The following is a 27,151-nucleotide window of genomic DNA, read 5'->3' as shown; positions in this document are numbered from 1 at the left end:
TTACTTTTTTTTGTGATAAGACATGCATAACGTAGATTTTACTGTTTTAACCATTTTTACTATAATTCAGTGGCATAAAGCCCAGTCACAGTGTTGTGTAATCATCACAACTATTTCCAGAAGTTTTCCATTATCCTAAATAGAAATACTTCTTTTAAAAAGAATACAACCTCCCCGCAATATATGCATACTTTTATAAAAGTCAGAGGTAATCATTAGAGAAAATTTGCAAGCTGTATAAAGATGAAAAATTAAATCTCTCAGGATTCGACCCTCAGCAACAGTCCTGGTAACGGGTTTATTTTTCTGGCAGTGCTGGGTCTTTGTTGCTGCTTGGGCTTTTCTCTAGTTGTGGTGTGTGGGCTTCTCATTGCAGCGGCTTCTCTCGTAGCGGAGACGAGCTCTTGGGCTTCACTAGTTATGGTTCCCGGGCTCTACAGCACAGGCCCAGTAGTTAGAGAGCACCGAGTTGTAGCGCACCAGCTTAGGTGCTCTGAGACATGTGGAATCTTCTCGACCCAGTGATCGAACCTGGGTCTCCTGCACTGGTAGGCAGATTGCCTGCCCCTGAGCCACCAGGGAAGCTGCCAGGTAAAGTTTTGATTTGAAGTATTTCCTTCTGAGTCTTCTTGTGTGCTTATGTATGTGTGTGTGTTTAACTATCTTTTCTAGCAAGCTGTGACAATGTCTGTTACTTGTATTTGAATTCTAGGTTTTTTAAAAAGGTACATAGTCAAATACGTTTTAGATGTATTTATATTTGGAAAACTAGTGAATATTTATTTCTGAGATCTGTTTTCAGTGGCTCATTGATTGATTTATTCGAACAAATCTTCCTCTGTCCTGGGAAAGTCCTCTGCTAGAAGAACAGGATAGGGGCTTGCCCTCAAGCAGTTCACAGTCTGGTGTGTGTACACTAATACGTAATCCATGGTGCCATGTACCACAGTAAGGGATGTGATGTGCAAGGCACAGAGCTGATGCTGACAGAAGTGGTGATCAGCTATGGTTGGGAGTTCAGCCAGAGTCATCTTTTTAAAACACTAATCCAATAATGACATAAATATTTTCAATAGAAGAAATTACACTGTGAACAACTTACAACCTTAATCATGCTTTGTTGCTTATTTGTAATATGAGCACTCGTCCATGTCCCATGTTTTTAATAATTCTTCCCTTTATTTGTTTATTTATTTTTGGCTGTAACAGGTCTTAGTTGCAGCATGTGGGATCTTTCCCTGTGGTACACAGGTTCAGTAGTTGTGGCTCACGACCTCAGTAGCCATGAGGCATGTGGGATCTTAGTTCCCTGACCACGGATTGAACCCTCATCCCCTGTATTGGAAGGTGGATTCTTAACCACTGGACCATCAGGGAAGTCTTCTTAATAATTCTTCATATCATAATTTTTAATGGCTACAGAATATATCTTGCTTTAATTTCACTTAAATCACTTAATCACTTTGCTGTTGGTTCTATAAGCTATTTCTAATTTATCATCATTACAAATAGGGCTACAGTGAAATCTACGGCCTTAATTCTTATCTGCATTTTGGATTGTTTCCTTAGGATCTGGATCTGGATGTGTCTGTTTCACCTTATTTTTGCCAAGATTTTTTATTTAATGTAAACTAGAGTTTTGCCAAGAAAATGCACTGGTCATAGCAAACACCCTCTTCCAACAACACAAGAGAAGACTCTACACATAGACATCACCAGATGGTCAACATCGAAATCAGATTGATTATATTTTTTGCAGCCAAAGATGGAGAAGCTCTATACAGTCAACAAAAACAAGACCAGGAGCTGACTGTGGCTCAGATCATGAACTCCTTATTACCAAATTCAGACTTAAATTGAAGAAAGTAGGGAAAACCGCTAGACCATTCAGGTATGACCTAAATCGAATCTCTTATGATTATACAGTGGAAGTGAGAAATAGATTTAAGGGACTAGATCTGATAGATAGAGTGCCTGATGAACTATGGACTGAGGTTCGTGACTTTGTATAGGAGACAGGGATCAAGACCATCCCCATGGAAAAGAAATGCCAAAAAGCAAAATGGCTGTCTGAGAAGGCCTTACAAATAGCTATGAAAAGAAGAGACACGAAAAGCAAAGGAGAAAAGGAAAGATATAAACATCTGAATGCAGAGTTCCAAAGAATAGCAAGAAGAGATAAGAAAGCCTTCCTCAGGGATCAATGCAAAGAAATAGAGGAAAACAACAGAATGGGAAAGACTAGAGATCTCTTCAAGAAAATTAGAGATACCAAGGGAACATTTCATGCAAAGATGGGCTCCATAAAGGACAGAAATGGTATGGACCTAACAGAAGCAGAAGATATTAAGAAGAGGTGGCAAGAATACACAGAAGAACTGTACAAAAAAGATCTTCACGACCCAGATAATCACAATGGTGTGATCACTCACCTAGAGCCAGACATCCTGGAATGGGAAGTCAAGTGGGCCTTAGAAAGCATCACTACAAACAAAGCTAGTGGAGGTGATGGCATTCCAGTGGAGCTATTTAAAATCCTGAAAGATGATGCTGTGAAAATGCTGCCCTCAATATGCCAGCAAATTTGGAAAACTCAGCAGTGGCCACAAGACTGGAAAAGGTCAGTTTTCATTGCAATCCCAAAGAAAGGCAATGCCAAAGAATGCTCAAACTACCCCACAATTGCACTCATCTCACACACTAATAAAGTAATGCTCAAAATTCTCCAAGCCAGGCTTCAGCAATATGTGAACCATGAACTTCCAGATGTTCAAGCTGGTTTTAGAAAAGGCAGAGGAACCAGAGATCAAATTGCCAACATCCTCTGGATCATGGAAAAAGCAAGAGAGTTCCAGAAAAACATCTATTTCTGCTTTATTGACTATGCCAAAGCCTTTGACTATGTGGATCACAATCAACTGTGGAAAATTCTGAAAGAGATGGGAATACCAGACCACCTGACCTGCCTCTTGAGAAATTTGTATGCAGGTCAGGAAGTAACAGTTAGAACTGGACATGGAACAACAGACTGGTTCCATATAGGAAAAGGAGTATGTCAAGGCTGTATATTGTCACCCTGCTTATTTAACTTATATGCAGAGTACATCATGAGAAGCGCTGGGCTGGAAGAAGCACAGGCTGGAATCAAGATTGCTGGGAGAAATATCAATAACCTCAGATATGCAGATGACACCACCCTTATGGCAGAAAGTGAAGAGGAACTAAAAAGCTTCTTGATGAAAATCAAAGTGGAGAGTGAAAAAGTTGGCTTAAAGCTCAACATTCAGAAAACGAAGATCATGGCATCCGGTCCCATCACTTCATGGGAAATAGATGGGGAAACAGTGGAAACAGTGTCAGACTTTATTTTTTGGGGCTCCAAAATCACTGCAGATGGTGATTGCAGCCATGAAATGAAAAGACGCTTACTCCTTGGAAGGAAAGTTATGACCAACCTAGATAGCATATTCAAAAGCAGAGACATTACTTTGCCAACAAAGGTCTAGTCAAGGCTATGGTTTTTCCTGTGGTCATGTATGGATGTGAGAGGTGGACTGTGAAGAAAGCTGAGCGCCGAAGAATTGATGCTTTTGAAGTGTGGTGTTGGAGAAGACTCTTGAGAGTCCCTTGGACTGCAAGGAGATCCAACCAGTCCTTTCTGAAGGAGATCAGCCCTGGGATTTCTTTGGAAGGAATGATGCTAAAGCTGAAACTCCAGTACTTTGGCCACCTCATGCAAAGAGTTGACTCCTTGGAAAAGACTCTGATGCTGGGAGGGATTGGGGGCAAGAGGAGAAGGGGACGACAGAGGATGAGATGTCTGGATGGCATAACTGACTCGATGGACGTGAGTCTGAGTGAAGTCCGGGAGTTGGTGATGGACAGAGAGGCCTGGCTTGCTGCGATTCATGGGGTCGCAAAGAGTTGGACACGACTGAGTGACTGAACTGAACTGATTCTAATTTTATAGGTAAAAATTGGTATTTTACTTTTCTTTAATGGAAATTATTTCTTAAAATTTTTCATGTGGCCAGATAATACCATATAGTTGGTAGTTTTTTCCTGGCCAAAGCACAGATACTCTATTTTCATTTTGTCACTTTTGTCTGTACCTCCTTAGATTTCTCTTCTTTTTGAAATTAATTCTGCCCACTGCATACAGTAGACAGAACAAACTTATTGCAGACACATTTGAAATTCGGAGAGTTTATGTAGGGATCCCAAGTCCCCCAGCATGCTGCTCGGTCTGGAAATAATCTTTATTCTTCTTATGTATGTAGCATTTTATAGTTCCTAAGGTGCACTCAAATCTGTATGTCACTTGAGTTGACCCTCTCAGTAACCTATAAGTAAACAGTACAAATGTGCCTATTTCAAAAACAAAGAGAGCTGAAAAATTGTTGATTGTACAGATTTCGCCTTTTTTTTTTTTTTTTTTTAAATTTTGGCCACAGCACACAGCGTGTAGAATCTCAGTTCCCCAACCAGGGATTGAACCCTGCCCACAGCAGTAAAAGGGCTGAGTCCTAACCACTAGACCACCAGGGGGGCTCCCTGATAGCTCAGTTGGTAAAGAATCCTCTTGCAATGCAGGAGACCCCGGTTCGGTTCCTGGGTTGGGAAGATCTGCTGGAGAAGGGATCGACTACCCACTCCAGTATTCTTGGGCTTTCCTTGTGGCTCAGTTGGTAAAAAATCCTCCTGCAATGTGGGAGACCTGGGTTTGATCCCTGGTTCGGAAGATCCCCCGGAGAAGGAAAAGGTCACCCACTCCAGTATTCTGGCCTAGAGAATTCCATGGACTGTATAGCCCATGGGATTACAAAGAGTCGGACACAACTGAGCAACTTTCACTTTCAGACCACCAGGGAGTTCCCATGTTTCACATTCTTAATGAGAGAATTAAAATCATGCTGTCAAGACAAGACTCGGGGGCTTCTCTGGTGGTCCAGTGGTTAAGAATCCACCTGCCAATGCAGAGGACACAGGTTTGATCCCTGGTCGGGGAAGATCCCACATGCCCCAGGGCAGCTAAGCCCCTGTGTCAAAACCACTGAGCCTAAGTGCCTCAGCTACTGATGCCCACAGGCCTAGAGCCCATCCTCTGCAACACCAGAAGCCTCTGCAGCGAGACGCCTGCACACCACAACTAGAGAGTGGCCCCCGCTTGCCACAACTGAAGAGAGCCCGTGAGCAGCACTGAAGACCCAGCACAGCCAAGACTCAGATTATCAGGGAAATCTGAACCAGAGCCCTTCCTATTGCCCAGACATAAGTGAATATTATTTCTCAAATGATGGTATAGAACATAAAGCTGTGGTTTGCAAAATGATGACTGAGAGATGGACTTACCGAAAGACACACAACTAGTAAGTGTAAATCCTTGTTCTGAATACTCAGCCCAGATTGCTCTGCCTTTTTTTTTTTTTAAATAATTTTTATTTATTTGTTTTTGGCTCTTTGTTGCTGCATAGGCTTTTCATTAGTTTTGGAGAGCGGGGGCTGCTCTCTGGTTGTAATGCGTGGGCTGCTCATTGTGGTGGCTTTTCTTGTGGAACGGGGGGCTCTAGAGCACAGGCTCAGTAGTTGTGGCACATGGGCTTAGTTGCTCTGTGGCATGTGGGATCTTCCCAGATCAGGGATCAAACCCGTGTCTCCTGCATTGGCAGGCAGATTCTTTAGCTCTGAGCCACCAGGGAAGCCTTTCTGCTTTTTTTGACTACACTCCCAGAAGAATGTTCCCACCAAGAAATTTTGTCTTCTAACCTCTTCCCGAGATGCAACTCTTACCACTTGGAGATTCTAAATTCTGCCTCTTGGTGCTTGGTAGGATAGGTAAACAGCATTCCTAGAACCACCAGACACCAGTCTTGCAAATACCCTCTTTCATTGGACAGAAAAGTTTAACTTAAGATAATTACTCCCAGTCCCCATTCTTCCTTCATTCCATCTCCTTTCTGAGTGTCTGCTTGGAAAAGTAGCTCTTATCAAATGTAAGAGGGCCGATCATTTTGCTGGTTTTCATATCCTATGTGGATTTTTTGCAGTGTTTCACTGTCCATAGGACTTAAATTTAAGGTTTTAAAATTTCTATCTATAATAAATTCAAACCATAGCCAAAGTATATAAAGTAAAAAAAGATAGTCTTTCCTTCTTATCCAACCTTCCAGAAATAATCACCGTTAATAGTATGGTGTATGCCTTTTTAGATTTTGTTTGCATGTATCTATGTTTATATGTATTCACAGGTGTGAGGGTTTCTGTGTGTGTTTTCCACACTATTTTTTTCTGAAACTTCCTTTTTTTCATTTAATGTTACGTCTTAGACATCTTTCCAAATCAGTGCACTTAGGTTTATCTGTATTAAAAACATTGGCATAGTATTTAATCAAATTGCAAGGTCCTAGGGTATATCCATTTTATTTTTAAAAAAATATTTATTATTTATTAGGTTGGTGCAAAAGTAAAAAAAAAAATTGCAGTTTTGCATTGTTGAACTTTGCTGTTTGATATTGGAATATATTCTCAAATACGGTTATGTTATACATCATTTTAATGCACATTTCTAGCTTTATGGTTTTTTGCTAATGACATTATTGCTGGTTTTTTTTTTTTTTTTTTTGCTGTTTATATTTATTTTAGACTATAGAAATGATGTTAGACAAAAAGCAAATTCAAGCAGTTTTTTTATTTGAGTTCAAAATGGGTTGTAAAGTAGCGGAGACAACTGGCAACACCCACAGCGCATTTGGCCCAGGAGCTGCCAACAAATGCACAGTGCAATAGTGGTGCAGAACGCCTCACAAGGGAGGCAGAGCCTTGAAGATGAGGTGCTCAGTGGCCGGCCACTGGAAGCTGACAACGACCAGTTAAGAACAGTCGTCGAAGCTGATCCTCCTCAGACTACACAAGAAGTTGCTAAAGAACCCAACATCAACCATTCTATGGTAATTCAACATTTGAAGCAAGTTGGAAAGGTAAAAAAGCTTGATAACTGGGTGCCTCGTATACTGACTGAAAATCAAAACAATTATTGTTTTGAAGTGCCATCTTCTCTTAATTCTGCCCAACCACAACAAGCCATTTCTTTTTTTTTTTTTTTGCAATTAGAAAATGAAACTTTATTGACAGAGCTTTAACAGTCAAATATACAACATAAGAACAGCATAGATGGTTTCAGTTTATCTTCTTTCAAGCAAATGGCTGCCCTTCACCTGCTTCTGGCATTTCAACAGGCTCTATATTTGATGCAAACTCCTCCCTGACATCAGGACCATCTCCACCTTCACCCCCAGTCTTTGCCTCAGCCAATTGCTGGAGATCAGCTTCCAGGCCAGAATCTTCAAAGGGATCCTTCTCCTCTTCTTCATCACGATTCACTGGATCCTCTCCATGTACTTCTTCCTTTCTAGGTGTGATATCCTGAATCTCAGCTGGCGGTTCCTCTTGTTGAGGTTGCTCAACACTGGGCTGCTGGTCAACCACAGGTTCATCCACCTGGGAGCAATCTTGATTTGTAGGTCCCAATTTTGATGCCACTTGCCCACTCATATTTCTCCCTGGTGAGTCTCAAGTAGTGAGAAAGAACCGGGACTGATTAAACACACCCGTCTCAGGCCCAACGCTCCTCACAGAATGCTCAGGAAGCAACAAGCCATTTCTTGATCGGATTGTGACATACAACGGGAAATGATTTTATATGACAGCCGGCGACAACTAGCTCAGTAATTGGACCAGGAAGTGGCAGAGTACTTCCCAAAGGCAGACCTGCACCAGAGGAAGGTCCTGGTCACTGTTCGATGGTGTCTGGCCCACTACAGCTTTCTGAATCCCAGTGAAACCATTACATCTGAGAAGCATGCTCAGCAAATCGATGGGATGCACCAATGACTGTAACTCCTGCAACCAGCATTGGTCCACAGAAAGAGACCATTTCTTCCCCATTTCTTCTCCACAGCCATGCCCGACCACCTATCACACAACCATTGCTTCCAAAGTTGAACGACTTGGGCTACAAAGTTTTGCCTCATCTGCCATATTCACCTCACCTCTTGCCAACCAATTAACCACTAGTTCAAGCATCTCAACAACTTTTTGCAGGGAAAATGCTTCCACAGCTAGCAGGAGGCAGAAAATGCTTTCCAGAAAATGCTTCGAATCCTGAAGCACGGATTTTTATGCTACAGGAATAAACAAACTTATTTCTCATTGGCAAAAATATGTTGATTGTAATGGTTCCTATTTTGATTAATAAAAATGTGTTGATCCTAGTTTTAATGATTTAAAATTCACCGTCCAAAACTGCAAGTACTTTTGTTCCAACCTAACATTTGGCTATGCTGGGTCTTAGGTGTGGCATGCGGGATCTTTAGTTTCGGCATGTAGCATCTAGTTCCCTGACCAGGGATTAAACCTGAGCCCCCTGCATTGAGAGCATGGAGTCTTAGTCACTGGACCACCCGGGAAGTCCGTGGTGTATGCATTTTTTAAAAAAAGATGTTTTACATGAAGGACAACACATGCTCTGATGGGTACATCTATTTTAGGCCTGCAACTAAATTACTTTGGGTGAAATTTTCATCTTCTCTGAGCTTCAGTTTCCTTATCTAAAAAGTAAGGATAGAAATATCTTATGTAGTTGTGAAAATTAAAATCATTCTTTAATTTATCAAGCATTTATTGAGGGCCTTCTGCATGCCAGGTAGAAGTAATGTATTTGATGGCGTCCTACAAACTGGGAAGCTTTATGTAAGGAAGTTCATCGTGAGAGTAATTCAAGAGGAGATATGTGCTTATCTTTGTCTCTTCCTCACTCACCTTAGCGATGTCTCTGAGTCTCTGCTCGATAAGTGCCTCTATACCAACCACTCTCCTCACCCTGACATCTTGATACGGACTTCTGGGGAAGTGAGGCTCAGCGACTTCCTCCTCTGGCAGGTAGGTCATTTCCAGCCACTATTCTGTTTGTGTCAGAACTGAAAACTGTGACTGCACCCGCAGAACAGATTGGAGGGGGAGCTAAAATCCAGAGTACTGTCTGCAGGCTGTGCCTGGTAACATTTGTTATCCCTTCCTCATCCACCCCTGGCTTTTTGAGTCTGTGTGGTTCTTGCTGCCTGGAATGCCCAGAGGAAAAATCAAAGCCATCCTGCTGTAGTGGAAGCTTTACTTGTGCCTCTGTTCAAGGAACTGGACTTCTGCCTTATGTCCTGAGCACAAGCTCCTGCCTTGGTAACCTGCCATGTAACCTGCACCTCTAGGCTGGAACCTTGCCTTGAATTTACTGATTTCTCTCTTTCAGAATAAAGGGCTGCATTTACACAAGCACAGTCCACAAGGGATATAAACTATATGCAGACTCTTTCTTTGGGGCCTGCCATTGCCTCTCAGCTCAGTTATCCCAGTGTAGGTCGTCATCTGAAAGCTCATACTCAAATAAGGTTGTCTTTGCTTGAGAATCTCCATCATCTGTTCGCTTTGCCCCTGGGTAGCACATGGCTGGAGAAAATCTTGTTCAAGGAGAGGCTGGAGGGAGAGACATGAGTTGGAAACAATTCACATGGTAAATTCCAGAAATTTTAATGGCCCGTAGTCTCAAAAGCAAACTAACAAGATTCAGCTACTGAAGATACTTTTAGTCTTTGGCTATACTAAAGAAGTGTAACATGCAGCTTATGGTTTTATGGCCCGCTCTGTTGGTCAGATGATGTCGGAAGAATTTACATCTGGGCACTGAGTTTTAAGAGATTGCACTGGTAAACTAGAGGACTTAGCAGAAGAGGCCAACCAGAAGATGGCCAGGAATCTGAGACTCATGTCCTCTAAGGCATAAGTGAAGGATGATGGTCTGGAAAATAGTTTATTCTCTTGAGGGGAAAAAAAAATTGAGTTCCTCCTTGGTGCTGGGAATATGGCAGTGACCAAGTTAGAAATTGGAGAAGGTAATGGCACCCCACTCCAGTACTCTTGCCTGGAAAATCCCATGGACGGAGGAGCCTGGTAGGCTGCAGTCCATGGGGTCGCGAATAGTTGGACATGACTGAGAGACTTCCCTTTCACTTTTCACTTTCATGCATTGGAGAAGGAAATGGCAACCCACTGCAGTGTTCTTGCCTGGAGAATCCCAGGGACGGGGGAGCCTGGTGGGCTGCTGTTTATGGGGTCGCACAGAGTCGGACACGACTGAAGTGACTTAGCAGCAGCAGCAAGTTAGAAATAATCCCTACTGTCTTAAAACTTAGAGTTTGTTAGCAAGGACAAGCTGAACAAGTCATTACAACCTTGGGAGCAGATAACAGGCCGCTGTAACCTAGCCTTCCAATATGTGAAAAATGTCACTTTGGAAAAGAAAGTTGTTCCAGAGAGAAGACCTTAGACCTTGGTAGGAGTTCCAGGGAAGGTGACACTGGTTTAGCTTAATGAGCTCTTTGACAGCTAACATATCCCCCTTTAGGCACTGAATTCCTTTCCACTAAAGGTCTCAACAGTGACTGTCAAGAATGTTCCAAAATCAGTAATGATTGTTAAAAGTTCACTCAGCTCTGTGCTTTGTTTTATGTATGTTATCTTATTAAATTTTTATAGTACCTTATAATACAAGATACTCTTATATACCCAGAGAAGTTAAGTAACTTGCCTCAGGTCAGATAGATGGTAAATGGTGGAGCCAGAATTCAAAGCCAGGCAGTCTGGCCCCAGAGCCCATGCTCTTAACCATTGTGCCATACTCTGCTACTTAAAAATAACAATGGCAGCTACCATTTATTCATTGCTAACTTTTATCAGACACTGTGTCTCTGAGATGACCTCTGAGGGCCAAGAGCCAATAACATAATCCAGATGTTATTTCATAGTCCTAAAATTGGCTCTTAGAAAACTCCTGGTGGAAATGTTGATCTCGCCTCGCTTTAGTTCTGCCTTGCTACAGGCAGGTGACCTTACTGCCTCAGATGACCCTTCCCCCATCAGTGAGTGGATCCGGGCTGGCAACAGCAGCTGCAGCTCAGGATGCCTGGGCCACCTCATCTCTGGACATGATCAGCCTGCTCCTTCTTTGGAACCTGACTAGGGATATGTTCCAGTGACACGTTACTAAACCAAACTCTCTTCCTTCCCCACCTTTCCCAGACCTCCCACTCCTGCCTGGTGTTCCAGCCTGTTCTGTGGCCAGAATACACGTTTTGGAACCTCTGTGAGGCCATCCTGCAGTTCCAGATGAACCATAGCATGCTTCAGGTAAGAGTTCATGGCTGGCCTGACTGGATGGGATGGAAGAAAATATTAGCATTGATTGACCCCCATGACTGTATATGTCAGGCACTTGCTACTGGCATGTTAATGATAATGATGAGTAGCTACCACTTACCGAGTATTTACTGTGTGTCAGGCACTGTAAACAGTGTATATCACCGTCTCATTTAATGTTCCCAAGAACCCAACAGCCCCACTTGTGCAAATGAGTAAATCAAAATTATTTAGTTAAGGACACAGAACCAATAAAAGACCGAACTGAGATTCAAGTTACAAGTCTTTAATCTTTTCACTGTGGAAACTCAGGAAATGCTTCTCAGAGAGAATGGCCATTATTCACTGAAGGAATTAGCCTAACAAAAGATTGTAGAAGTGGAAGTATGCAACATCCAAGACTCTTCCAGAGGGATTAAAAACAAAATAGCACTATCTTCCCATTGTATAAAGCTGTGTTCTACCAGTACTTGAAGTTCTGCTTTCGGTTTTGATCACTAGATCTTGAAACAGGTTTCATTAGGAGGGAGATTCACCTATATCTGATTAGGACTCTTCATCATAATGACAATGTGTATGCTGGTGGCAGCTAACTTATTGAGGGTCTGCTAAGGCACTTTGGTGTTTTCATATTTAACCCTTCCAACAATCCAGCAGCTTTGGTGTCCTCATTGTTCAGATATGGAAACAGAGGGATACGGTAACTGTCTCCAAGTCACAGAATTTTAAGCCCAAAGCTGGTGATGCTTCTTGAGTCTGGAGAGTTAATGGCCAGGAGGAAATAAAGATATAAGTCAGGGCTTCTCAGTCCCCCTGGCATCGGGGACTCCTTGGAGAAACTGATGAAAGTCATAGACCATCTCCCTAGAAAAACTGCAAAGGTCACTCTAACACATGGCATCTTGCATAGAATTGCACGAATCACTGAAGCACGTAAACTACTTCTGGAGGTTCACATAACTCGTGAAATCTTTCCCTGAATCCCAAGTCCAGAACTCCTGGAATAAGTCAGTGAGATTATGTGCCTGATCATTTAGGCTCAGAATATGAGGAAACTGAAAGAGGAAGTTGAGTTCAATTGAAAGGAAAAACAGCAAAGTCTCAATTATCCACTGTCAGTGAGGAATGAATATCAGTTTTTCCACATGACCAAATCTCCCTTTAAGAACTAAAACTTCTTTATCCTTTTTTGATAGAGAACTTTCTGAAACATGTCCTGTGTGTAATTCATTGACACCTACTGTGTATTAGGCACTTGCTAATAATTACGATGATCAGAATAATCACGTTCTACTGATGCTGATAGTGATGGTAGTGATCCCATCTTGAAGCACTTCATTGTCCAGGATGGCCTTGAAAGATGGGATTCTTTCTCTAAGCTAGAATACTTGACTCTAAGTCTGCAGACTCTAAGTCTGCAAATACTTGACTTTAGGATTTCTTGTTTATGGTCAGTGGCTAATTTTGACAGCATTTCTTCTTCCCTTCTCTTCCTGTTTCCAGTTTTAAATGAGCTACAGGTAAGAAAACCAGTCAATCAAGCTTGTTAGAATTATATCTGTAAAGAAAGAGTAAACTGGCCTTTCATGAAGCCCAGAGGATCTTGGTGTACGAGCTTTTGTGTATGGCTATTCTTGTCTCTGGGCTTCCCTGGTGCTCAGATGGTAGAGAATCTACCTTCAGCGTGGGAGACCTGTGTTCAGTCCCTGGGTTGGGAAGATCCCTGGAGAAGGGAACAGCTGCCCACTCCAGTATTCTGGCCTGGAGAATTCCATGGACAGTGGAGCCTGGCAGGCTACAGTCCATGGGGTCACAAAGAATCAGACACGACTGAGTGACTTTCACATTACTGTCTCTAATTAGGAAGCTCAGAAGTCTTTTAGTAATTCAGATTTCTCAGATACTTTCCCACATGGCTATCAGAGGAATTACCTCAAGTTGCACTCATTCCGTTCAGTTCAATACAGTTCAGTCGCTCAGTCGTGTCCGACTCTTTGCGACTCCATGAACCGCAGCATGTCAGGCCTCCCTGTCCATCACCAACTCCCGGAGTTTACTCAAACTCATGTCCATCGAGTCGGTGATGCCATCCAACCATCTCATCCTCTGTCGTCCCCTTCTTCTCCCGCCTTCAACCTTTCCCAGCATCAGGGTCTTTTCCAATGACTCAGCTCTTGCATCAGGTGGCCACAGCAAATGTCTCATTCTATACATGTCTGTTACCGAGCACCTGGTCTGAGTCAGACACTATGTCAGTATTCCACACAAGAGATTGAAGCAGTTAATTGGCCAGACAAGATCCCTACCTTCATGGAGATTATATTTTTACTTGAGGAGACAGATAATAAGTAAACAAATATATGCAATAAGGCAGTGAAGAAACAGAGTGTTGTCCTAGAAAGGAAGGAAGCAAGCAAGAGGTGCTGAGTGGAGCAGTCAAGGAAGGTCTTGATAAGCCATGATATTAAAGATGAGAAGTAGCAGACATGTAAAAATCTAAGGGAGAAGGATTATTCTCTGTAGAGGGAGCAGGAAGTGGAAGGATGCTACAGTTATATAGTTTAGGTCTTAGAAGAACAAAGAGGCCAGCATGCATGAAGAAGGATGTGAGATGAAGCTGGGTAGGAGTCAGGCCTCTGATCATTCATGGCCTTGTAGGCTATGGGGACACATCTGAAGACTTCTGATCAGAGGGAATGGCAGGATCTAATTTACATTTTGTATAATTCACTCAGGATTTTCACAGGGCAGGAGTCAGAGATCAAATTCCTAGAGTTGTCCAGGTGGGAGGATGTGGCCTCGAGGTGGGGTGGCGGCTGCAGAGAAGGGAAGGGCTGAGTGGACTGAGATGGAGGAAAAACAAACATTAAAACAGGAACAAATGAAACTAAGTTGATAATACAACCTTCAGAGAAAGGGATTAATTCAAGTTACCTGAACATAGTTCTCTGATTATACATCTTCAGCAGTATATATTCTAAGAATAATACAAACTGGAAAGCAAACTTAAACATCACTTAAGAGGTTTATCAGTGGTAATGTTAATGATGTAATTCTGAAATTCTTTCATGCCTCTTGTAGGAGAAAACCAATGAGCATGAATATTAATGTTACTAGGAACCAAAACATTTAGGTTTTGGCCTGGGCAGTTGGGTGGATGGTTCTGCTGTTTTCTAGAATGGGGTGGAACATGTTTAAGGACAACCTTTAAGAGTTTCATTTGATACCTACGAATCATAATTCCAGACATTTATTGAGTTCTTACCACGTGTCAGGCATCCTTTTACTTGATTCTACGTAGTTCTATAAGGTATATACTACTCTTAATTGCCTCCATTTTTAGAGTGAGGAGACCAAAGTAATAACAGATATTGACTGTCCTGAACTCTTTCTCAGCAGACCCCATGGGGGTTTTGGCCAGATTTCCTCTGCCCAGGAGCATTCATACTGTTTCTAGAAATCTTAGCACCTCAGCAGAAGCATTAGCAGTATAGTCCAGACTAAACATCCTGGCCAGTATGCTGTCAGACTAGAGAGCTGATCTTTCTGATATCCGCCTTGTATGTGTTCTGTATCCTCACCAAATTGGATTGTTCAGTTCTTATTCTCATCCCCTTTGGTTTTCTGCCTCCACATCTGTGTTCTTGCCCCATCTCCCAAATTCTTATTGTTCAGTTTGAGCTTCTCTGTCTCTAAGCCCAGCCCAGTATGTCCTGATGCCCTGCAGGAAGCCAAGGTAGGGAGCTGGGTTCTTGACCTAGCTCACTGGGATGAGGGCAGGTGCTGGATGCTAATGGAAGCAGAGACTCAGCTACAAATTGTTGGAAGCTAGATCCTGGTATCTGAAGGGATCGTAAAAGTTTCCAGGTGGTCACCCTTCATCTTAGAGAATGGGGTCTAGCAAAGGGAAGCAATCTTGACGATGACACAGTAGGACAGAGAAAATCAGGGTGGGGAAGGGGTGGGCAGCAGTACAGAGCCACTGATTCTCAGTTACAAGCTGCATGGATGGTAGGTCCCCGGGGATCTTTTCTCAGCGATGAGGAGTAATAGTGTGGTCCACCTGATCTGCAATGATGTAGAGGGAGAAGATACAGGTTCCCACTAAACTTCCTTTGATGCATCTGTCAGAGGTTAAATACTAGGCTGGATCAATCAACCATTTTATTTCTAGTACTCTAAAGGTAGTCAATGTCTTCTCAAGAGAAGTTAGAAAACTTCAGCTGTTATCTCAGACATTCCTGACTTTGAATCATAGTGCTTCCTACTGGCTATGTGACTGACTAGGCAATTACTTAACCCTTCAGAGAATCACTTTTCTCATCTGTAACATGAGAGAAGTAATGATAATACCTGCCTCACAAGTTTGTGATCAGCCTTCAGTGAACTAACACACCAAGAGAACCGAGTGCAGTGGTGGAACAGAGTTCATTTTCAGAGACTGCTGGTCAGTATAGTCCATCATGTTTGTCTCTGGGCTCTTCATTAGACTTCATCTGTCTCCAGAAAATCCACAGACACTTAGCACCCTGCTCATCCCGTCCCTAGGACAGTTCCCTTGGCACGGAGACTCTGGGTGCTCGTCAGAATATCATGTTACCAGCAGGAGGTGCTGTCTCAGCCCTCCGAAATGCATCCCACTTGCTACCAACCTGGGGAGATGGGGACTCAAGAGAGGACTTATTAGCTGGTGAATGTTTTGAAGCCCAAGACCTGTATCCTCTTTCCATGCCCTAGTGAAGTCAGTGGACCTGAGGATTTATGTACTGTGGAGGGGCCATTACATCTGGTTCCCTAATTCTGCTGAAGAGAGAACAAGAGCAAAGAGTCTTAATGCCCAGGAGAGGTTTATATTGATAGTCCATTTCTCAAAATGAGCTCCATGAAGCCCTTACACCAAGACCACAGAAGGTCTGTATAAGAAGTATCTACGGTAATTATTAACGCCCTCCCCCAATTGCTCCTTATACAGGGAGAGTAGACAGTATGGTCAGGGGGAGAGAAGTTGACCATTAGGACCTCCATTAGCCTAGATTTTCAGAGGCTGAGTACCTGAGAAGAACTTGGAACACCTTTGAGGCGGGGTAGTAGATCCAGACCATCTGGTTGCACAGAGGCATCCAGATGCAGGTCACTGGTTCCCCACTGCACCCCTAGAAAGTACAGCTTATCCAGAGGCACACAACACATGTCCTATAGATCTTTCAAGAAGTCACCTTAGTGGAAATCAAGGGAACTTTAACTCACTGTGTGACTTAGGCCAAGTCCCTCCCTAGCATGGTGTCATTGTCTGTACAGGAGAAGTATAGAGCTGATGGGCTTTCTGCTCTCCCCTGACTCTGTCATCCTAACAGTGAATTGCTGATTCCTGGCAAATTAGGGTCCAGACTCTGCCCGACTGCCACCTTTCTTCTCAACACTCAGTCTCGGGCTGCCATTTGGAAAAAGCCAGAGCAATTTTAACCAGCTCCACATCTCCTGCCTCTGTGGCTGGCTGGCCTCGTCCTTTCTGTTTGGCTAGAACTTTGCCTACCTAGTCTCAAGCAGTGGTGACAGAAGAATAGCTACCTGTTAATAGCCAGGCACCAGATTGGGCATTCATTATCTCCTTTTTCTTCAAACCACCCAATGAAATGGATGTTATCATCCTCATTTTGCAGATGAAGAAATAGGCTTAGTGAGGTGAGGACATTCTTGGAACAGAAACTTCTCAGACCCCAATGTTCCAGGCAGACTCACTGGCCTAATCACCCTCTCTGATTTCATGAGTCTGCCCATTATTCCCCTGCCTAATATTCTCCTCCCCCATACACTCTACCTTTATCTGACTCTTTCCCATTGGTTAAATGGAGAAGGCAATGACACCCCACTCCAGTACTCTTGCCTGGACAATCCCATGGACTGAGGAGCCTGGTAGGCTGCAGTCTATGGGGTCACTAAGAGTTGGACACAACTGAGCGACTTCACTTTCACTTTCATGCATTGGAGAAGGAAATGGCAACCCACTCCAGTGTTCTTGCCTGGAGAATCCCAGGGATGGGGGAGCCTGGTGGGCTGCCATCTGTGGGGTCGCACAGAGTTGGACACGACTGAAGTGACTTAGCAGCAGCAGCAGCATTGGTTAAAGTTCATCTGGTTCTGCCTGCCCATGAGATTCCACTGCCCCTTGACCTTCATCAATCACAATTTCTTTCCTCTGAATTACTCAGCCCTTTCCCTTACCTTCCTGATGACCCTTACCGCATTCCACCAGTACTATGGCATTTGGGTACATCTCTGTGTTCTCAGCTTGTGAGCATATGGATTGTGGTGACTATAGCCTATGCACTTCTGAACCCCCAATAAGGTCCCACATGTGGGACCCAGGGTCCTCCCTGACCAAGACCAGGAAGAAGCCCTTCTAGCAAGATGGAGACACTTCAGCAGCAACTTCTCAAACTTGTTTAGCCTTCATAGCACCACACGTGAGTTCGTTATCATAGCAGAAGAGTGCCCTTGAATGCCTTGGATCATTTAAGAGCCTGAGGGGGTATTTTCTAGATTTTTCATTTCTCGTCTTTGTGGTGGTGGTGGTGTTTAGTTGCTGAGTCATGTCTGAATCTTTTGCGACCCCATGGACTATAGCCCTCCAAACTCCTCTGTCCATGGGATTTCCAAGGCAAGAATAGTGGAGTGGGTTGCCATTTCCTCCTCCAGGAGATCTTCCCAACCCAGGGATTGAACCCACATCTTCTGTGTCTCCTGCATTAGCAGATGGGTTCTTTACCACTGTGCCTTATTCATGCAATAAATCTTTATTGTTGAGAAGATACTAGAAAATCACTTCCCTACTCTGAATCTCCATGTCTATCTCCAGCAGATAGAAAATCCCTTCCTAGCTCTATTGTGAGGGTCAAGTGAGACAACAGATGAAGTGCTTGTGTATGTGTAAGATATTCCTTAAAGGAGGAACACAGAGCAGTCCAGGTGTTCACAGGCTGAGTAGGACACAGACAGGTATCCAGATACCACAGTACGAGGTAGAGTGTGGTGGAGGGGCACCAAAGGTATAGTTGGCAGCAGGATGGGAGTTTCTCCAACATGGAATAGGACTGACAGGAGGAACTCTGAGGCTAAGGTTCTGCAGCCTGTTAGCAAGAGCAGAGAGCATCAGTAAGGCACAGCATGGCCTTGGTCCTGCTCCAAAAGGATTTTCGCCTCCGGTGCCAGGAACATCCTCCATGGCCTCCTGGGGGCATACGGTCAGTCTGTTGAACAGGTACAGGGTGCCCCAAGTGCCAGAAAGAAAGAGCCACAGTCTCTTTCCTCTAGGAGTTCATGGTTTGTCTGAAGACACAGTATGAGAAGTGCTGCCAAGGAATGTAATCACTTACCTGGTGTCAGAACTGATTCCAGGAGCCCGAGGGCTCTATGGAGCCTTCAATGGCTCCTTTTCTAACAGAAATGGTGGACTGTGGTCCTAATGCCTATTCTAGAGGCAGAATGCAGTAAGTGGCTTAGGAAAGCTGAACCTGCTCTCAGAATGTTCACAGGAGGGTCATTTGCTGAGCAGGTCAGCCTGGTCTCACATGAGAGGCAGTTCTGGATCCAAACCCTGAAAGGTAACTTAGGAAGTTGGGAAGATGACCCCCTCAGAGTGCCTGGGGAACCAAAAGAAATGACCCAATGGATATGCCCCAGGCAGGAATAGAACCTTCCTTGCATCGGAGAATAGGCAATAATAATTTGTAAAATTGCTATTTCTGTTTGAGAGCCTGCTAATATGCTGGAGGGGTTTTGCATATATTATCTCTAATCCTTAAAACCATTCTTCAAGATAGGCACAACCCCCACTTTACAGATGAAGAAATGAGGTTAGGAGAGGATTTGTCCAAAGCCACAAAGCTAGGTGGTGGGAGAACCAGAAGTCAGACCCAAATTTGCTGGTTTCCTTCCAAGTACACACCTGAGAAGAATTTCGAGAAATACAGAAGCTCACCCCAAAGAGACCAACATGGATCCAGAACTGGAGCGCCCTGCCTGTACAATGTGGGCACCACCCATTGCATACCTACTCCCAGATCTTTCCAAATGTGATCCAAACGCCCTACTGTTCCACTTAACTTGGCCAGTCCTGTGCCCCACCCCCACCTCCTCCATTCCAATTCCACCCAAACCTAAAGATGATTTCCCCACCCCAAACCCTGCTTTTCTCTAGCAGAAGGCCCGAGACATGTATGCAGAGGAGCGGAAGAGGCAGCAGCTGGAGAGGGACCAGGCTGCAGTGACAGAGCAGCTGCTGCAAGAGGGGCTCCCGGCCAGTGGGGACCCCCAGCTCCGACGGACACGCTTGCACAAACTCTCAGCCAGACGGGAAGAGCGGGTCCAGGGCTTCCTGCAAGCCTTGGAACTCAAGCGGGCTGACTGGCTGGCACATCTGGGCACTGCATCAACCTGAGTGAGGCTGGCCTCCTGCCACTTTGCCCTACCCTTGGCCTCCAGGGCCCCACTCCCCTTTCTTTTCTTGGCAAAAGGCACCTCCCTCCTGATGGATGAATTGTGTTCCTTGGCTTAGCAAGGAAGCCCGAGGCTAGGTCTGCTGGCCAAATATCTATGGGCCACCTGGGACAGTGCCGCTGGGGAGAGGGATGGGGGTGAGTCTCAAGTACCCTGAGCCCAGCTGTGATCACCGTAGGTCTGGGGAGCAGAGGGCCCCAGCTCTTCCATCTTTGCCACCTCTACCTGTACTTCTAGGTGCATTTTGGTTTTCCACCAGCACATCCTTCAACACACAAAATTTGGGGGAAGAGGTCTCCCACAAACCTTGGCCCTTTACCCATCCATCTTAGCCATCACAAAAGATGTGGCCCCACCATGGATTTGCTGGTAAAGAGCTAATAGATGGCCAGCATGATTTAGGCAAAGGGGAGGCAGAGACAGAAATTTTGCCCATCTGCTGCTCCTCCTCCTTGGCTCTCCACCTGGGATTTGCTATTGAATCTTACCCCCTCCCACCACGCTGGGCTGATTGCTCACTGAAAGGCTCAGCGCCCCCAATGGTGCGAGGAAGCCAGGCGGGTGATTACAATCCAATTACCTATTGTCGACTCAGCCCACACAAGCTTTTCTCCTCCTCTTGCAGGGCATGGGGCCAGGCTCCACTCCCCAATGAGACGGGCCCCCTCCATTGCCACAGGGTAACAGAAGAGCCTGTAGGCCCTGGTGAGTCTAATCTAGCACAGGCCACCTCCCATGGATCACATGAGGACCAAGAGCACAGAAACCAGCCCATCTCCCAACTGACTGCCTCCTGCCCTCAGCATCTCGGACTCTGCTTCCCACCTCCACAGCCTTTGAGGCTTTTCTCAGCTTTTGACCTGGCCCCCTAAGTAGGCTGTGAGATGATTTAGTCTCAGCATGGCAGAGTCTCAGCTTGTGAGGGCCAAGGTTGCCCAGCAGGGAGAAGAGGGCCAAGTCAAGGGTTGTGTCCTTTCCCTTACCTCTCCCTGCCAGGCCTGGCTACAGAGCTGCTGAGAGGATTAGTGCCTTTGAAGAGCTGTCTGTCTGAGCAACTCCATGCTTCAGGTGCCCCACAGCAGCAAGCACCAGCGGGTAGTACCAACCAAACGCTGTGTCTTCCCATTTTACTTTCTGCAAACTATTTCCCCAGCACCTCCCTCTAGGGGAGAGGTGGGGTCTTGCAAGCAGTGCTAAGAACATATTCTTTAAAACCCCTAACTTCCTTGTATTCCAATCGTCTCCCCTTTCTGTGCCTGGATACCTGGCACAAGAGACCCCTTGGCCATCATCACTGCTCCCAGAATCAGGCATGAATGCCAGACACTGTGATGGAAAAGCCAATCAGTGCACCCTTTGGCAAGTCCCCCCCACACACCTGGCACTCCCCACTACCAATGGCTGGCACAGGGCTCCCAGAGAGCAGGTGCTGTACATTTTCCAGCTTTACAATGAGGCTGTTGACAGCCTTAATTAGGGAGGCATGAATTATGCGGCTATAAAGGCAGAGCCCTACAATTAAGGCGGGAAAGAGGGGCTGGAGACAGCAAACGGAATCTGCCCTGTGAGCATGGTAGTTGAGTCCTTGTCTCCTTTCTGGGTCTGACTTTCCCTAACGTGATCAGGGGTACCGCAGAGGTGATTAATGGGCAGGTATCTCTCCGGCCTGAGGTCCTGTATTCTGGGAGAGGTACACGGGGTGGGGGAGGGGCGAGTGGCTGCCTCGGGAGGCACGGGAGAGGTGAAAAGCAGCTGAGGGATCACGGATGCTTTGAACCGGGCTGCAAATAGTTGATACGAAGTCACCGTGATTGCTTTCGACCGGTATGATTTGTACAAACCAGCTCAACCCTTGCCTCAAGAAACTCGGTGCGACCTATTTAAATGTCCTCCCACCTGTGAGCCAACCCCGCCCCCCCCAACTTGAGGATATTTATCGTGTTGTGTTCTCTTGGGTGTCAAATAGAATTTTAAAAATTCTTTCTTAGAGGTAAAACTTGTTTGCGAGGGCAACAGAAGACCGCGTTTTGCTGCAGCAATTGTCCACCTCCCTCAGGTGCACTCGGCCACTTCCAGGATCCCTAGCTTTGGGGGCGGAGGGCGGGGAGCCACTGGAAGAGCCCTTTTGCCATCGCAACACCTGTTCTCTACTTGTTTCCTAATCCCTGGACGCTTTCCTCCACCCTCCTTTTCCTCGCGCAAGTGAAAGGAAGCCAGCCTGCCAGTGTGGAAGGAGGGATTTCGCCAGCTGCGTTAGCAGCGCCCAGGCTTGGTGGCCGCGTCGGGTGGGGGCAGCTGAGCTTGATGTCTCCGAAGCGGGTGGAGCTTAGGGGGAGGGGAATGCTAGTAGGCCGCCTTGGCGGCCACTCTCCATCATTCGGTGGCGGGGTTCTGAGGTCCGGGAATACAAGGACCTAAGGGAGCCCAGCCGCCCGACAGGCTTCGGGGGGCGGTGGCGGGGGGGGGCTTTGTTGGTATTTGGGGAGGCGGCTGAGCAACGGGTGCTGAAAGGACAGCTCCTACCTGCCCCACTGCACCCGAAAGGCACCTCTACGCATAAAGTCTCCCCGCTGGATCCTCCACCCCACCTCGAGCGGTCCGCCTTCCAGGTGAGGTGCACGAAAGGCTTCCTCTGAGTGGCAGCTTAGAAGGATGCACGTCCGGCTGCGCCAAGCTGGCTTCCCGGCTGTTTCCCCACTTCAGGCGTCAGCCTCGGCCCTGGGAACTGCAGCCCATGCCTCCAAGCCGCGCGCTTCCTCCCGCCTCCGGCGGAGAAGGGCAGTGCGGCCAGGCCTAGCAAACCCCTCTTCTGGGGCCCCCAGCGGGAACAGGAAGGAAAGCGGCTGAGATGCGCCCTAAGTGTCGCACGGCTTGGAGAAGTGGGTAGCTCGGTTGCATAAGGTGGAAGGAACTTGGTAGTTTGCAAAAGCCAAGCTCTTGGCGGGAGCCGAAACCCAGAGCCCGCCGACTCACACCACAACCACCCCCCCCCCCCCCATTTACTGCCTTCGACGCGCGCCTCCCCCACTGCGCCCCCACCCCCTCGGCGCGCCGCCGTCTCGCGCGCCCTACCCCCCCATACTCCCTCCAGAGGAGGTGAGTTTAAACCCCGCCCACGTGACCCCAGCTGGGCCAATGAGCGGCGGCGGGAGGTGAAATCCGGTTCTAACCGGTCCGGGGCTCCCAGCGCTATAAAAACTTTATAAACCCCCCGGAGCCCGAGCAGTGTGAAGAAGAGGCGAGAGCGACCCCTGGATCGACTTAAAGCCCGCGCGCCACTGCATCCCCGTGTCCAGCTCCTACGTCCCGCCGCCGCAGCCACCATGCCCAAGAGAAAGGTACGTGGCGCGAGGGCCCCAGGCGCTGGGCCGCCGCCGCCGCCGCCACTACCACCACCGTCAGTGCTGCTCCGCCGCTCTCCTCGGCTTCGGGGCGCGCGAGCCGGCTACGATGCTGGAGCAGGCTCAGCCGCCCGGCGCAGCGTCTCGAGGCGGTGTCAGGCGGCCCCAGGCTACCCTGCGCGGTTCGTCTGCCCGCGGGCGCCAGAGGCCATATTGGAGGAGCGGCGGCCGCGGCGGGAGGAGCCATGTTGGCGGCTGTTTATCCCGCTCCCCTCGGGCTCGACGTGCCCTCCCCCCATGGCTAAGCTCTCCCTCCCTCCTCCCGTCCCTTCCCCGCGGGCGGGCAATTCAAACCCGAAAGGGCGGGAAGGCGGCGTTCTGGGTTGGCGGGCGGGGGGAACGCGCTGCCGCCAAAAAACCGCCGCCGTGAGGGGGCGGGACCCTCCCTCCTGGGGGCGGGGCTTCGATGCGGCCCCGCCTCCACCCGCGCACCGCCCACGGCCCCAGCGCACGAGACTCGGCGCCGGTGCGCGCCGCTGCCGCCCACGGGTTCCCCCCCTCAGCTGCGTGCGCCTGCCGTCTCCCGCCCTCGACGGCTGCCATGGCAACGGCGCTTGGGCCCCGCCCCCGGAGGGGTTTGTTTGCTCCCTGTGCAGCTGTTGCTTCTGCCTGGCGCGGCGGCGCGGGCCGCACTTCGCGCGCCTAGCTCCAGGTTTCCCCGCGTTTTCCCAGGCTGATTGGGGCTCTTACGCTCGCTGTCTAAGCGCGGTTCGAGCCTGCTCGGGCGTGCAGCTTGACACAAAAGGTCACTCCTAGAGCTTTCTAAGCACTTGGAGGATTTGCAGAGGAGCTGGAGATGCTACAAACTGACGATTTGTATGTCCTGGAAAAAGTTGTGTACAAGATTCCCATTGATCCCCCCATCCCCGGGACTTAAGTTTACTGAATCATTAAGAATTGCTTCAGAAGCTGCAACTTTCTTAGCTTTTGCTTGTTTTTTTTTTTTTTTTTCTTTTTAGGCTGAAGGGGATGCTAAAGGAGATAAAGCCAAGGTGAAGGACGAAGTAAGTCTTTCTACTTTTGGAATCTCACAAAGCTTTGGGCCCCTTCAGTGGAGCCCAAACCATATCCTTAGTCCTGAATTCACCTCAGTAAGCTCTCTTTAGTCTCTCGAGTCCAGAACAACTTAGCTCCAAAGCTTATGTTTTTAAGTGCTTCCACTGCCCTATTTGTAACTTTTTTCCTTTTTTTTTAATAGCCACAGAGAAGATCTGCAAGATTATCTGCTGTAAGTGTGTCTGCCTCTAAACTTTCATGTTATTCCCTGAAACTAAAAAGTGCTGGAAAACAATTCCCTTTACTTCCCATGAGTTACAGTTAGTCTCTTGCCCATTGGAGTTTGCTCGTTGTGAAATTGTGTTGACTGTAGCTAAAGTGGGACACTTCTGAGTGTTGTTTGAGTAGGTTTCTAAAGATAAGTTCTAATACAAAGCCCACTGCAAACTTTACAAAGCTGGAGAAACTTCTATGCCAGTGATACTGTGGTTTGGTTGTGGGTGGTTTTCTTTGGTCTATTGTACTAATGTTTTCTGCTTTCTTTCTCTCCCCCAAATAAAAGAAACCTGCTCCTCCAAAGCCAGAACCCAAGCCTAAAAAGGCCCCTGCAAAGGTGAGCAAGATGGTGAGACAAACATTGCTTATAGGATTTATGCAAAAGTCTGAATAGTTGTCTCATGTTGCTGACAGGGAGACCTGCTATAAACAAATTCTTTTGTTGACACAAAGTTGAGATTTCACAAAGTTACTAGGGCTGGTCCTTAACCAAAACCTCTGTCTTCAGTTTACAGCAAATTCTGCACTTGGGTATTAAAACACCCAAGTGTTTAAACTGTTTTATTCTATTATTTGCACCTGAAAGATTCTGTATATTGAAGACCACAATTGGTTTTGTTTGTCAATGGGGGAGGCATTTGTCTTATATTTGATAAAGCAGACTGTATCCTGGTGATATGAAATGAGGAGAAACAGCTTTTTTTTTTCCTCCTCCCTCCCCTTTTTAGAAGGGAGAGAAGGTACCCAAAGGGAAAAAGGGGAAAGCTGATGCTGGCAAGGATGGGAATAACCCTGCAGAAAATGGAGATGCCAAAACAGACCAGGTACAACTACTATTTTCACTTTCTTTAGGTCTCCTCTTTCAGTTACTGATCCCAAAAGCTTTTATGGCCTTTTTATTGCATCTGCATCACTCCCCAAGTGTCCCTTTTAATCCAGAGTTTGCTTGTGGTTTTTTCCCCCCTGTGAATTTAATGTGGATTCCTGAAGTCTCTGCCATCCAGTATATGAGAGCCTTGTGCTTGGCTTAAGCGTCACACTCCTGCTAAACCATGGTTTTCAAGCGGGGAGTCACCTCAGACCTTGTCATGCTGATGTGTCCCCTTCCCCAATTTCACAGTAAGATCCAGAGGGGAAGTGACTTAGTAAAGTTACCTACTAAGTCGTTTTAAAGAGAAGTACAGAGTCTCGAAGATAGTTTCCAAGTCTGCTTATTGTATTCTTCTGTCCTTTTCTTGCAGGCACAGAAAGCTGAAGGTGCTGGAGATGCCAAGTGAAGTGTGTGCATTTTTGATAACTGTGTACTTCTGGTGACTGTACAGTTTGAAATACTATTTTTTATCAAGTTTTATAAAAATGCAGAATTTTGTTTTACTTTTTTTTTTTTTTTAAGCTATGTTGTTAGCACACAGAACACTTCATTGTTGTTTTTTGGGGGAAGGGCACGTCACTAACAGAATGTCTCCGAAGCTGAATTGACGTGGGGGAAAAATACCTTTCCCGTCTAGTTTTGAGAGACTTCCTCTTGGTTCCCAGGAAGGAGGGATTCCTTGGTGTTGACACACATGAGCCACCGTGGCACAAACGCCTTGTGGTGTGGGGAACTAAACTTTAGTTTTCATGTCCTCTTCTCCCTCTCCACCTCAGCACAGACTTGACTCCCCTAACCCAGAGACCTGTTGGAACCTGAACCCCGTGCCCCCCCAAAATTGATGACCAGTATGTCAGGCAATCTGGACTTTCTAGTGTCACCATTGAGATGGCGTCCTTCAAAAGAGCAGCGGTTCCTTTTTTAGACTGTGGCTCCTCAGAGTGACACTTCTGCCATTTTCATTTCCATTTCCTGAAAGTCAGGGTCGGCTTGTGAAAAGTTGTTAAACAACATGCTAAATGTGAAATGTCAACCCTCACTCTAAACTTTCCCTGTTCAGAGCATCACATGAAGATTTCATTGGGTTTTATAGTGGCTTTCTGATTTTGGTAGTCCATTGAAAAAGGGAGTTTGAAAGTTGTATACTGTTAACGATTGTCTGCCCATGTCCTGCCTGAAATACCATGATTGTTTATGAAAAGTATCTTTAATAAAGCTGGATACAGTTTGGCTTGGAATGCTGCTTTTAATCTTTTCCCAGGAGTGGGGGAGCCTGGTTTCTCCCAAGTCTCTTGGGACAGGATGCATTCTGGTGTGAGGTGTAGAGGCTCCATGTACAGTCGATCTTTATGGTCCATCTATAGAACACAGTGCTGCATGGAGTTGGGAAAGATCCCAGGAGCAGACTGCTGGTGAGGCTGGGAGCAGAGAAGTGGTTTCTGTACTTGGTTATACCTGAAGTGTATCTTTAAATGCAGGTATCTGGTAGGTCTGATGTTTTGGCCTGGTAGGTGACAGTAAAAGAGCCTTTCCACTTCACTCGCATTTAAGGTCTCTGTAAAGTTAGCAGCTTAATAGATGCAGCTATATATTCCTTAAGCACACCAAAGGAAGTGCTTTGGTGTTACACAGTTGGCCATAGGATGTGTAAGGCAGATGGCACCCTGCTCTTGAGAAGTGATTATAAATTCTTGTCCTTGCTGGTGAAGTATTCTAGCTCCACAAACAAAGATGTTAGTGGGGACTTGACTCATTGCTTTAGCTTGAAGACCCTTCAGAGAAACCCTTTCTTTTAGAAAAATAGCAAGAACTCATCTGTTAGAAAATCAAACTTGTAATAAATTGACAGTTGCAATTTGAATTTGCT

The 27,151-nt window shown here is 46.2% G+C and overlaps 2 protein-coding genes across 3 annotated transcripts in view; both read left to right on the top strand.

Moving 5' to 3' along the window:
- DHDDS (dehydrodolichyl diphosphate synthase subunit) overlaps positions 1 to 21,720 on the top strand; it is a 38,665-nt gene extending 16,945 nt beyond the window's left edge. The window contains exons 7-9 of one of the 2 annotated variants that reach the window (XM_027519652.1): positions 8,823 to 8,937; positions 11,128 to 11,235; positions 19,445 to 21,720. In XM_027519652.1, the coding sequence (XP_027375453.1) occupies positions 8,823 to 8,937; positions 11,128 to 11,235; positions 19,445 to 19,681 (460 nt within the window). In that variant the 3' untranslated portion in view covers positions 19,682 to 21,720. Of the gene's footprint in view, positions 1 to 8,822; positions 8,938 to 11,127; positions 11,236 to 19,441 lie in introns of both variants that reach the window. The other variant, XM_027519643.1, reaches the window with a different exon arrangement.
- Positions 21,721 to 22,809: 1,089 nt separating this feature from the next.
- HMGN2 (high mobility group nucleosomal binding domain 2) lies at positions 22,810 to 26,522 on the top strand. Its single transcript, XM_027519665.1, has 6 exons — positions 22,810 to 23,078; positions 24,101 to 24,145; positions 24,340 to 24,369; positions 24,700 to 24,750; positions 25,142 to 25,237; positions 25,655 to 26,522. The coding sequence occupies exons 1-6, from the start codon at positions 23,064 to 23,066 to the stop codon at positions 25,688 to 25,690; spliced, it is 273 nt and encodes a 90-aa protein (XP_027375466.1). The 5' UTR covers positions 22,810 to 23,063; the 3' UTR covers positions 25,691 to 26,522.
- Positions 26,523 to 27,151: the final 629 nt, after the last annotated feature.

The sequence above is a fragment of the Bos indicus x Bos taurus genome, chromosome 2, assembly GCF_003369695.1.
Source record: "Bos indicus x Bos taurus breed Angus x Brahman F1 hybrid chromosome 2, Bos_hybrid_MaternalHap_v2.0, whole genome shotgun sequence".
In the NCBI taxonomy this organism is placed as follows: domain Eukaryota; kingdom Metazoa; phylum Chordata; class Mammalia; order Artiodactyla; family Bovidae; genus Bos; species Bos indicus x Bos taurus.
Note: the sequence above shows the minus strand (reverse complement) of the source record. Positions and strands in the feature narration are given on the sequence as shown.